Source organism: Brachyhypopomus gauderio, unplaced genomic scaffold (genome assembly GCF_052324685.1).
Source record: "Brachyhypopomus gauderio isolate BG-103 unplaced genomic scaffold, BGAUD_0.2 sc72, whole genome shotgun sequence".
Taxonomy (NCBI): domain Eukaryota; kingdom Metazoa; phylum Chordata; class Actinopteri; order Gymnotiformes; family Hypopomidae; genus Brachyhypopomus; species Brachyhypopomus gauderio.
In genome coordinates, this window is record NW_027506893.1 from 995,560 (window position 1) to 1,008,569 (window position 13,010).

The 13,010-nt window shown below is 46.2% G+C and overlaps 1 protein-coding gene across 3 annotated transcripts in view; it reads left to right on the forward strand.

Annotated features, from left to right (window-relative positions):
- Positions 1-267: 267 nt before the first annotated feature.
- The window catches only part of grin2ab (glutamate receptor, ionotropic, N-methyl D-aspartate 2A, b), a 79,072-nt gene continuing 66,329 nt past the window's right edge, over positions 268-13,010 (forward strand). Inside the window, exons 1-3 of one of the 3 annotated variants that reach the window (XM_076990053.1) lie at positions 268-1,015; positions 1,716-1,898; positions 6,991-7,389. In XM_076990053.1, coding sequence (XP_076846168.1) covers positions 7,009-7,389 — 381 coding nt within the window. In that variant the 5' untranslated portion in view covers positions 268-1,015; positions 1,716-1,898; positions 6,991-7,008. Of the gene's footprint in view, positions 1,016-1,590; positions 1,899-6,990; positions 7,390-13,010 lie in introns of those variants that run through there. The other 2 variants (XM_076990054.1, XM_076990055.1) reach the window with 2 other exon arrangements.

Genomic DNA, 13,010 nt, shown 5'->3' on the forward strand with positions numbered 1-13,010 from the left:
CATCGAGCGGGAAAATCATTTAGAGCAGCGTCATCCGGGTATGGTTTACTATGGCTGTGACGCGCGTCGCCTTTACGTCCCCATACTTTCCACAGTTTTGACACGGTTATCGAGTGAACGGAATGGTTATGGTTTTCGCCATTATTTCAGGCTATAATGCACTGTGCGGGGGTAGAGAGAGAGAGAGAGAGAGAGAGAGAGAGAGAGAGAGAGAGAGAGAGAGAGAGAGAGAGAGAGAGAGAGAGAGAGAGAGTCTATATCTAACATTTACTTGAATTACACCGACAATGTGCATCTGAGATCTTAATGGGCAAGAAAGTTGACGCCGTTACGATTCTGCACACATTATTTAATGTACAATGGGGGCATCTGAGAATTTTCAAAATTATTTAATCCAGTTTATGAATGACTTAACCTTCTCACACAGACACACACAAACATCCCTCTTCCTTCAAGGTGTCGTGTTCATATGCAACGAAGAAGGAGTTCATTTAGGAGAATTACGGCGGATGTAGCGCGGAGCGCGTGGGAGGCACCGGCGGTTCCGTCTCGGTTCTGCACGGAGATGTTGGGGACTAACGCGCTCCAGACACTTTGACTGCACTGCTGTGTCCAGTCGACGGCGTGGCGCGGGTTCGGACCAGAACGGGTCTCATCATCGGTACCGACGTGTAAGTTCTCTGCGTCGTCTCCTAAAGGCGCAAGGGTGAATTGGCCGTGCGTGTGTTTTTCCCTCGAAAGGATGTGATATTGACCTGTTCCTCCAGCTCCACTGCGGAACGCACTTGAACATCTCTTAAAACATCTCCGACCCACTCCATTTACTTTCCCAAACCCAAAATCACCCAACGATTCTCCCCCCTTGAAATCCGATTAGAAATGATCGTGGTAAACACAAGGACACTCGTGGATTTACGCCGCTGTAAGCGATGAACTTGACGGATTTAATCCAGAAGACACAGGAAACAATGTAATTTCTGACTAGAATGTTGGAAATATTTAAAGAAGACATTGGGTAAGTTATGCTCTTTTAATATTAATACATCTCTTGTAGAATGGATGTTTGCCCTTGCGTGTTTTCACTGACAATTTAATTGTACGCGACTGGAGAAGACTTGTAAACTTCTCATAAATGAAACTGTTCGGCTTATTTTGAAAGAAAGAGAATAATAATTTATATTTCTCGAGCCTTGATGCGCAACACCTGCTGCGCGAGCGCCCTACATACAGACAGAGAGCCGCGCGTGAGGGGAATACCACACACACACACACACACACACACACACACACACCGGCGGTCATTTTAAATCACCCAGCCTTCCACTGGCTACCTATTCATCCTTCACATTTCATTTGTTTTTAAAAAACGTTTTGATTGTCTGTGGCCATTATTAAGACGCTGCCGATGAGTGGAGATATGAGTTGTGTTTAGTTAATGACAGGCAGCACTGGTGAGGTGTTTGGTTATGTGAGGGGGCACACACACACACACACACACACACACACACACACACACACACACACACACACACACACACACACACACACACACACACACACAGACTCAGAGTGAGCCTTCCAAACCTCTAACGAAGACGTTGGAAGATCTGCTCACAGATTTAACTGTTGCCCAAGACGCAAGAACACGAGAACCGTCGTTTTGTTTTTCAAACAACATTTAACACAGTGTAAGGGTTTTGTTTACTTCTTTTCAGACCAACTTCAAACAGTTACACTCTTGGCAAGGTGCTTTGAGAAGATCCGAAAATGCGCCGAGGAAAGCGTCTTTTTTGTCCGGAAATATTTGTGGAAGAAATTAATAAATTATTACATATTTTTCAAAATGGCACATTTAAAGGACGGAGAGTTTTCTTCACTGACACCTCGTGACACGCAAGGTAGGCTCCGCGTTAAATGTTTAAAGTAGGATGATGAAGGAGATGTTGGCGAGGTCCGACAGGGGGAGCCGTTGGCTCGCAGGTTCCGCCATAATCGGTATAGGGGACTTGCCGTTTTTGGGTGCAGTCACGTTGGCCAAACACATTTTCTGATATTTTCCTCTACCGTATATGGCTAAGTGTGAAATAAGTCTTTCCTGTATTGGAATATGGAGGCATACAAAGATACTCTGGTGCTCAGATACACACGCTGATGAATCATTATATTCACACTGATAAGTCACTATATTTTTAGGGTAGAATTACAGAGAGAATTCTTTAGGAGGTAGCAAGTAATAGCTAGATGAATAAGCTAAATGTTTATTTTGATCCCTCTCTCTCTCTCTCTCTCTCTCTCTCTCTCTCTCTCGCTCTCTCTAGAGGAAGGTTTTGGATAGGTGACCCCGCACCCTTGTACACAGTTAAATTCAATAGTCCGCCCACAACCTCCTCATTTGCTGTGAGACGGTCAAGCTCCGTGGTGATGTTCAGCAAACTGAACACAGTATCTTTAAGCCATGATTCTGAATTATGAAATCCAGAGGGTGAAAGGTCATCATAGCTGTTCTGGACACTTCTAGGCATATGTGAAGTTAGAAGATCTCCCACACAAGCACTCACACAAACATTTACTCATGTTGGCAAAAAAAAGCAACTTCACTGTACATTGTTGAAATTTTGATGCCGAAAAAGTGGTGTGAGTGATGTGTGTGTGTGTGTGTGTGTGTGTGTGTGTGTGTGTGTGTGTGTGTGTGTGTGTGTGTGTGAGGAACAGGCTTAACAATCATGCTTGATTTCTCAAGGACGGACATATGCCCATCCAGGGAACTCAAGGCTAGTTCTAATCACAGTGAGGCTGAAGGCAAATTAAGGTTTTGGCAATCAAATACAGTTGAATCACCTCCACCACCACCATCAACACCACCACCATCAGTACCACCAACCACCCCCAACACCACCACCATCAACACCACCACCATCAACACCACTAACCATCCACCCCCCACCACCAATACCAACACCACCACCCCCCCACTACCACCATCAACACCACCACCATCAATACCACTAACCATCCACCCCCACTACCACCATCAACACCACCACCCCCCCCCCCCACCACCACCATCAACACTACCATCATCAACACCACCAACCAACCCCCCACTACCACCCCCAAAACTACCACCATCAACACCACCAACCACCCCCAACACCACCACCCCCCCACTACCACCATCAACACCACCACCATCAGTACCACCAACCATCCACCACCAACACCACCATCAACACCACCACTACCACCATCAACACCATCACTACCACCATCAACACCACCAACCAACCACCACCACCAACACCACCACCAACACCACCAACCACCCCCACCATCACCATCAACACCACCAACTACCCCCACTACCACCACCAACACCACCAACCACCCCACTACCACCACCAATACCACCAACCAACCCCCACCACTACCACCATCAACACCACCACTACCACCATCAACACCACCACCAATACCACCAAACATCCACCCCCACCACCACCATCAACACCACCAACCACCCCCACCACCATCAACACCACCACCAACACCACCACCACCATCAACACCACCACTACAACCATCAACACCACCACTATCAATACCACCAACCACCCCCACCACTACCACCATCAACACCACCACTACCACCATCAACACCACCACCAATACCACCAACCATCCACCCCCACCACCACCATCAACACCACCAACCACCCCCACCACCATCAACACCACCACCAACACCATCAACACCACCACCAATACCACCAACCATCCACCCCCACCACCACCATCAACACCACCACCCACCCCCACCATTACTATCATCAACACCACCACCCACCCCCACCATTACTATCATCAACACCACCAACCACCCCCACCATTACTATCATCAACACCACCAACCACCCCCACCATTACTATCATCAACACCACCAACCACCCCCACCATTACTATCATCAACACCACCACCCACCCCCACCATTACTATCATCAACACCACCAACCACCCCCTCCCTCCCTGCAGCGCTGAAACAGAGTTGGAGAGTTCCATGTTGGGTGTCTCGATGTGAAGTGAAGGGTGTTTACGTCAGATTACTCTCTGACTACGCTAATTACAGATGTTAGTGAACGTAGGAAATGAGAAAGTTGCAGGGGCAGTGGAGCTGTGTGCCAGTCTGTGAGTTCCCGCTGTGTTCAGTGAAGCATGCAGGTTCTTACACCCCGTAAACAAACATCGCACCATCAAACGAAAAATAATTAAGCAATTACTTTGACGTTAATGAGCCTACTTTAGATTAGGCCTGATTTTTGTTTCTTCGAAGGTACTGTTTACTAGTAAGTCTAAATAAACAAACACCTAACAATCTGACAGATGCATAATCATATGGAATTTATCTCGAGTTTAAGGGCAAAGTGAAGAAATTTTGGATTTGTTTTATGGCGACGTTGTGGTTGCTGAACTCAGGTTTGTTGCTGTTATTATTAGGTGCCATGAAGTGAGAAGAATGCATTGATATAAAGCAGGGTGTTTTCAAGGAGCGTAAAGCTAAAAATAGCCCAGACCTGATATCTAAACGGGGAACTGCTTTGTAAAAGGTTTGCGAATACATCACCCCGTAGCCCAGGATATTAACTCCCATCTACTGAGTAGTTACACTTTTCCCTTACAGTGAATGTTCTATTCATAGTGGTCATGACTGAAGACTGAACATGCTGAGATCCCATCACATGAACACAAGGGAGATGTGTTCACGCATTATTGTTACCTAACAGAATTAGTTCGGTTATCTAACAGCACTCAAATGCGATGTATTTCTAGAACTGTAGTATCTGAAATATCAATCCCCGGCCCAGACTACAGTAATATAGTTGAAATGCATGTCAGATTTTAGTAACCAAGTTTCCATTAGCTTCTATTAAGGACAAAAGTCTTTCATGCCAATCCAAAAATTGTATTTGAAAATTACAAGTCTAAAGCGTGGCTATGGTCAGCACTATGAGGAAACGACAATCTTAATATGCCATTCATCATAGTATCATTCATAGTGGTATTTTGTGAATTGCAACTTTCCTAAAGACCAACAGTGGTACTTCTCTAGAATATTTAGTGTGGAGGCTGAATCTGGAGCCAGATACTCTATGGAGAACATCTCCACCGCTCACCACGGCCTTTGGCTCCATAGAGAACGTCTCCACCTCTCACCACGGCCTTTGGCTCCATGGAGAACGTCTCCACCGCTCACCACGGCCTTTGGCTCCATGGAGAACGTCTCCACCTCTCACCATGGCCTTTGACTCCATGGAGGACGTCTCCACCTCTCACCACGGCCTTCAGCTGGTTCTCAGCGGGCTTTAGGTCCTGAGGCTGTGGTGGCTGTCACAAAATTTTGTTTTCACCGGCGATAAAAACATTTACCCACGTCTAAAGACACCGCAGACATATGTCACCAACAAGCTACATTTTAATCACAGAGCCGTGTGGAGCAGGCAGGCTTTCAGTGCTGTTTGGTGAGCTCCTGCTGTTTACCTGTATAGGTGAGGCCAAAGGCCGTCTGCCAACAGCTGTTTAAACAGTGCTGTCTTACCATAGTGCTTACGTCCCAACATGCAGCCGACACCTGCTGCCGTCCAGGCGAACCTGTGTGCCGATTTCTGTACATCTTTGTACATTTTTACACTTCTCTCTGTATGTGGCCAAAAAAATTCTAGTTGTTCGCTATTACTCTGAGACTGGATAGTGGCGTTTCAGGTGTGTTGTCATTTTTAGAGTCAATGTCTGGAATCATGACATATAGTCACCGTTTGTCTAATATCGTTGGTGTATCTTTCAGAATACTGATGGAGAAGTAGTGTGAGTTTGGCATCTTTGTCATCTCTAATGTCCCTCCCCGATATATAACCGTTCAATGTACTTGCTGTCAGTAAAGAATAGATGGTCGCCTGGGAGTTTCTAAAGACGTAAATGCACGATAAAGAAATAAAATATGAACCAGAAGTAAAATACAGAAAAGTAGTTTATAGGCTAATCAGAACCGGGCAGATTTTGTTCATTCACACTTTCCAGGAGTGTCAGCAGATATGATGCACATTTATTTCTTGAAGGTTTTTTTCTCCTCATGGCTGTTTCTTCGCTTTATCTTCAACGAGGGTGTCAATCTCTGGTGAGCTGGTCTGTCAGACGGGCCGATCCCGCGGGGCTGGGGGCAGGACCGCGTACACCGTCCTCTGCTCGCCGCGCTGTAACGCTACGGTTATTACGCCGTCCCATTAATAATTACTGCGCTTTAAGACACGGCCACGGTGGACATCTGGAATCAGCAAGCCATCAAATTCAGCCGTATACCGTATTAACAATTTAATACACTCATCAGTAAGCTATTTAAATACACTCACACTGTCCAGAAATAACTTGGTGATTAACAGTAAATGAACCATTGGCGCATTGAATATTTTAAGGTAATTAAAATACAGGCTTTTTTTATTGATGGGAAGAGGCAGGTACTGTTGTGCATGTAAAGAAGCTCTTCTTCTATGTGTAAAGAAGCTCTTCTTCTATGTGTAAAGAAGCTCTTCTTCTGTGTGTAAAGAAGCTCTTCTTCTATGTGTAAAGAAGCTCTTCTTCTGTGTGTAAAGAAGCTCTTCTTCTATGTGTAAAGAAGCTCTTCTTCTATGTGTAAAGAAGCTCTTCTTCTATGTGCAAAGAAGCTCTTCTTCTATGTGTAAAGAAGCTCTTCTTCTATGTGTAAAGAAGCTCTTCTTCTGTGTGTAAAGAAGCTCTTCTTCTATATGTAAACCTTCTCCTCCTTTTTCTTGGAGCAGAGCTACACACATAGCACGTATGGTGTCTCCTATGTGTGTGCGGTCTGGTCCACTCTGATTTGTCGGAGATTTTATCAGATGTCTAAGAAAGCAGACAGTTGATTTTAAAATAACGTAAAACATTCATCCATTATAAACCCCCTGCCGTCTCTCTGTCTTTGCAGGGGCTGAAGCCGAGAACCATGGCACTTGTAGTCCGTTCGCTGCTGATCCTCTGGGCTTTGCTTGGTTGGTCCGAAGCGGCGGAGAAGCCCCCCACCCTGAGCGTGGCGGTGATCCTGGGCCAGACGCGCGGCGTGGCCGATTCAGCCCTGCGGCCGGGCCGGGGTGTGGGCGCGCCCCTGGACATGAGCGTGCTGAGCGTGCAGGTGAACCAGACGGACCCGGGCAGCATGCTGACGCACCTGTGTGAGCTCATGTCTCGGCAACGGCTCCACGGGCTGGCGTACGGCGACGGCACCGACCAGGAGGCCATCGCACAAATGCTGGACTTCGTCTCCTCGCAGACCTCCATGCCCATCCTGGGCATCCACGGGGGCTCCGCCATGACTATGGCCGAGAAGGTAAGACCGCTGGGCCCCGCGGGGCCGTATGATCTCGTCTGGCGCTGACTGTCACCTAAACTGCGTGGTGACTATGATGGGGACGTGTATAAAGGCACAATGGTCACTTCCTTTATAAACAGGACAGAGGAGGCTTATTCCATACACCTCTGGTACAGGTTGTGAGATGTAATATATGTTATGTTACTTTTCTGTATTATTTATTAACACAATTAGATCTGTGACAATTAATAATAGGTGTAGATAGCAGCAATATGGCTGTGTTTTGACATCATGAAGGATAAAATGTTTGATTCCCTTTTCAAACGATAATACAGCTTGTTTATGGGCTTAACCCGACTCCATGGATGAAAAGGTAGAGGAGAAAACTCCGCTGCCCGCTCAGTTTAGTTCTAGACTGGATTAGCGTCTGGATTTCTGGGTACCAGATGGCTCAAATTCTGCAAGGACGTCAGGTCATCAGAAACTTTTGCTGCACAATTCTGTATCTGAGGAGCTGAAGAATCTTGCATTGGTCCCCTAGCACATCTTTCATCAGACGTTCCGGCGTAACCTCTGTCACTGTTTCCCAAACATGCGTGGACCCCTGCTCACACCCCTGCCCTGTTTTCCCATCATGCCTCACGTGGCTTCACTGAAGAAAAATGTTCAGAAATCCTCGAGACGAAAGGCTCATTCCTTAGCCATGGATCTATTAATCCAGGCAATTTTGCGTCCTCTGGAAATTGAGGCTAGCGTCTGGAAAAATGACCCAGAAAGCTTTGGGAATGGGGTGTGGGGGCTTTCTCAGAGGCTGGGGGCACGCACCATGCCAGCGTCTGTCTGGCCTACTTCTGTAAGTTTATAGGCACCCAATTTCAAATATTTCCTCACACCTGACACAAATCGGATATTTTTTTCACCAGTGTGTAAACAGAAGAAAAAGATTGTACCGGATATTTTCAACCATGTTAGTTCAGATGCCTGACAGATAGCCTGTATCAATTATGCCATCTGCACCAAATACATGTTGTCAGTTTGCCAGTGCCCCTGCCTGTCACTGGGCCGTCTGTTTATTACTCCATTTGTTTCCAGCTAGGCCGGCAACAAGTTTTCCCAGTAAATTCAATTGTTCTGTGCGGATATGACAGAGGTCCTGTATAAAAAATTGATCATTTTAGCTGCAGACATGTCAGTCGAATGGCGGACCCAAGAATGTGGTCACCCTGTGGGTAAAGGAATGTTCTTATTAGAAATACTGGCATGCAATCCACACCTTATCATTACACCTTACACACAGCACTACTCCCATTCAGTAACCAGAATCTCACTGTCAGTGTACCATAGCGTTACACAGTCCGTGTCCCTCTCAGGCTTCCATGTCACCTCGTTGCATCATCTGTTTCAGCTAACTTCAAACGACCCTCCCGTGCACTCATCTGATCATTTTAGATTATTTTATTCTCCTAAACGCTGATGAAATAACCTCAAAGCGAATCAAACTCTTGAAGACTTTGCCCTGTGCTTTTGAACTGCTGTCACATAGACACACGCCTCGGCAAACTCTGAATATGCCGGACGTAGATCCGTTGTCATGCTTTACGTACTCACTTTTGAGATTACTAATCTGTCCCCTTTTAAGGGATGCTGGGCGTGACTTTCTCAGTGGTCATACTGCAGTTTTGTAAGGGATGCTTGGCGAAAAAGTGTGAGAGAGTCGTGAGAAAATTTGTGAGAAATGTTTTTGTAATTTATGAGACACCCCCTCTTCCTAAAACTACACCCTCCGTCTTGCTGGAGGCCCATCTGGCCCTCTGTGGGTGCGGAGGAAATGCGAGCGTGATAATCGGACAAAGCGATGCCCCGAGACACGTCTGTGCTGCGGCTCAGCTCAGAGAGCTCGAGCGTGTGGGCAAAGCACAATCACCCCACCTCTGCCCGCCTCTGACCCCCTCCACCCCTGTCCCCCCGCAACCGCCCCCCACCCCTGCCCCCAAACCCGTCCAATGTCCCCCTGACTCATCCCTGATTTCCCCTGTGACCAGACATGCTACCCTTCTGAAGCCAAGACACTTTAGGCACATAATCGACACCTGAGCACACAAAGCTCCATTTGAGCCATTTTTGTTTGTAAGTGAACATGCAGGCATTAAGTAAAGAGTCTTTAGGACCGGAAAGAAAAGCGTGTAGCTCTTTTTGCCTCCAAAATGTGAAGTCCACATTAACGTTTAGCTTTAGCTCCAATGTAAGAACACTTAGCATGCCAACCCCTTTCCTGTGAACACAGGCCACGCTGGAATGGTAATGTGTTTTGTTGCTCACCTGTTTTTGACAGGTCAGTAGTTATCTAATCTTTCCCCTGTTAAATACTGCAAAGGCAGGCACACGGTCTGAAATTCCATTTAATTTCCCGTTGCCCGATTTCATTAATAAAATCTTGCCTCACAAACCAGAACTTCTTTTATAAAAGACCCAAATCTCCTCCAGTGACAGTGGCGGTGCAGTGATTGTAACAAATGGTAGCTGATAAAGTGTAATTAGCACTGGGTAGTGTGGCTACGGCACGTACAGGCGAGCGAGCGTGGACACACACATTCTCGTTTTGCACGAACGCAACACCCGCTCTGCCCATATCTAGTGAACATTTCGCTTCTTCGACATTAATGGGAAACATCCACACATACAGATGAGAGAATTATCCAATTAAATAACAATGAACTGGCTTTAAACCACGTCCTGTTTTAGCCAACATTCAAACTGCAGCCACAGAGCCCAACATGGCCATCAGCTATGACAACCCAGTGATATCAGAAGCCATAACACAACGGCATTAGTGCCGAAAGCGCACTTGTACCCGGAAACGTGTGTTGGTACCCTGGGAACACAAAAGGTAACATGGATTTAACGGCATGGCCCAGCCCACTGATGGAGAGCTGGTAATTATCGTAATCGCTTATAACGCCTTCCGTATCTCATGCACGTGGTTTAATTGTGGCAAGTATGAATGTGCTGTCTTTAAACGGCTCATTCTATTGGCTTATCGCATAACCTAAAGAGCAGAGCTAAATCTTCCAGGCACATATGTCAAGCATTACTGTTCTTTATGGCCATCATAGTGCTGAGTGCTCCTTTAACTTAATGTAGTGATTTAGTACCATCTTATATGTCTTTAACTTGGCAGAGGATCCTACATGTTAAAAATCAAATGACAGATTCACTGTTGGCAGTGGGTAATGCTGGTGGCTGCAGTGAACACGGCCGTGCAGTGATGTGCGCTCCAAACACCTTTGTGAAATACCATCCTTGTGCCCTGCCCACACAATGGAACTAAGCCAGTTGTTCACATTTTATAAGCCATGTTGTGAAATTTTGATGAGCGGCCTTGTAGAACTCAGTTTAACCATTTGAAAATGGCCTCCCTGGCTCTCGCAGGCGGTTTCCCTCCCTCCCTGTGCGTGCCGACCGTTTGCCCTGTCTTTTCCTGGGGTTTTTTCTTTGCTCCACCCCAAGTCCCTTTGCTCAGTGCACAGGGAGTGTGAGGTTGCGTGCGCTGTGAGCACACCAGCGTCCTGGAGGACACGTCCGTGCTACTGTAAGCTCTGAAAACCTTTCTCACGTTATGAAAAATAAAGGGGCAGAGACCCTCCCTTATCATGTTTGCCACCGCCGTGTGGGAGCAGACGCCCGAGCAGACAGCCCGCGTACGTACACACAGGACTAAATATTCTATTATGTAGAGCTGGGCAATATATACGGTCTGGTGGAGGTACAGAGATTGTGTGTGTGTGTGTGTGTGTGTGTGTGTGTCACAGAGCTAAAGATACGAAGACAGACAGTTTGAGAAGGTAGAAGAAAGAGATGATGAGAGAGAAGGAGAGGGAGTGCAGTAATAAAGCTCTTTTCTGCCCTGTTGAATCGGCTTCTCTCCCATCTGTGTTACTGAAGTGCATTATGGGAGAACAAAGCAAAATGAAAGCACTGACAAGAATTAAATATTTAACACTGTCACATTTGCACTACGCACACACGTCCCTCCTCCTGCCTTCTTGTCTTTATTACTGGTCGATGTACATTTCCAATTTCAGATTTTCATGTCAAAACAGCACTGTTAGAAAAGTTAGAAAACATCACATTTCATCTTCTCACTGGCAGTTTAAAAGAATAAGTTTGGAATTTTCAGCCCTTGTACATTCAAGCACAGTGACCATTTCAACCTTCAGAAACCCTGATCTTCATGCGCATTCATAATTACCGTAGGGTGGACAAGTTGGGGACTGATTCCAGTTGCCACAATGCGTCCAGGCCATTTGTGAATCCCTGTACAAATAAAGGCAGTAAATGCGTGTGGTTGGCAGTGGCTGTTCTTCTGGTGAAACATGTAAACACTTGCCTGACTATACTATGATTGTCACGTTTTCGTAAGGGAGATTTATCAGGGTTTTTTGAAGGCTTATACGATGTTTAAACCTATGGAAAAGGTGCAGAGAGCAGTGGGTTTTCCAGTACTAGAACTATGAATGAAATTGTGCTGTGGATGTGATTATAAATGACAGGAAACATTATGAATAAGAATCAAAGGTCTTTAGATGTTTTGAGGTATTTGCTTTTTTTTTTGCTATGGAATTTAGATGTTTAATTACTTTTATTATTATTATTTACAAATTTGAGGTTCAGATCATTGCTGTATCATGCCACAGTGTTATTACATTTTCTGAGTCAACACAAGTGCTATTTGTATCATATTATGCTTTGGTCCCGACACAGTGTGCACGCACGTGTGCCCAGACAATATGCCGCGTACCTTATAGTGCCGTACTAGAAACACAGAGCGAAAGCTTCCGCAGTCTTCCACCGGAGCGGCGCTGTGGTGCAGGGGGAGACGCCTGTCTGTTCAGAGCACATGTCACCGCTGTAAGCCCGGTGGGAACGCGGCAGATAGATCAAAAGCCTCCCGGTGCTGCGCGTCCTGCGGGGCGGAGACTCCGGTCCACTCCCGGCTGTGTCGCACGCCTTCGTCACGCTCATGTCCTCGTCTTCATCACGGTGACACATGCCACCACCGGGATGCTTTCAGTGACACGGAGAGAGAGCTCGGTGCGCGGTGCCTTGAAAGGTGCTCCTCTCAGCAGGTTATGTCATTGCTCGTTAGATGCATAACCTTGGAAATACAAAAACAGAAATATTTGCCTAGACATCACGTTGGCCTAAATGCAGCACAACTGAGGGTAAGAGTCTGCAGGTCGTAGACCTGTGGGAAAGGTGGAGGTGTTTAACAAGCATTTAACAAAGGTTTGAATATCAGCCGTGTCATGTGGTGCTAAACGCCCAGGGTGCCTCGAGAATCATAATCAGAATCAATGGTAGCTCATAAAGATAAAGGCTAATAGAGGCTTTCTACACATTGTATGAAATATGTGCAGATTTGCTCCTTCAGGCTGGGTGGTGCGGATGCGAGATACAGGCGAGACATAATGCATGTGGATGTGAGATATAAGCGAGACTTAATGCATACAGAAATTAACTGTGACTAAATTGTGAGATAACAGACCTACAATTAAAAACTCAATGAGTCCATGTTTAGTAAAAATGAGGGGGGGGGATGTGAGTGAGATATGTGGGTTTTGGATAAGAAAATTACATAT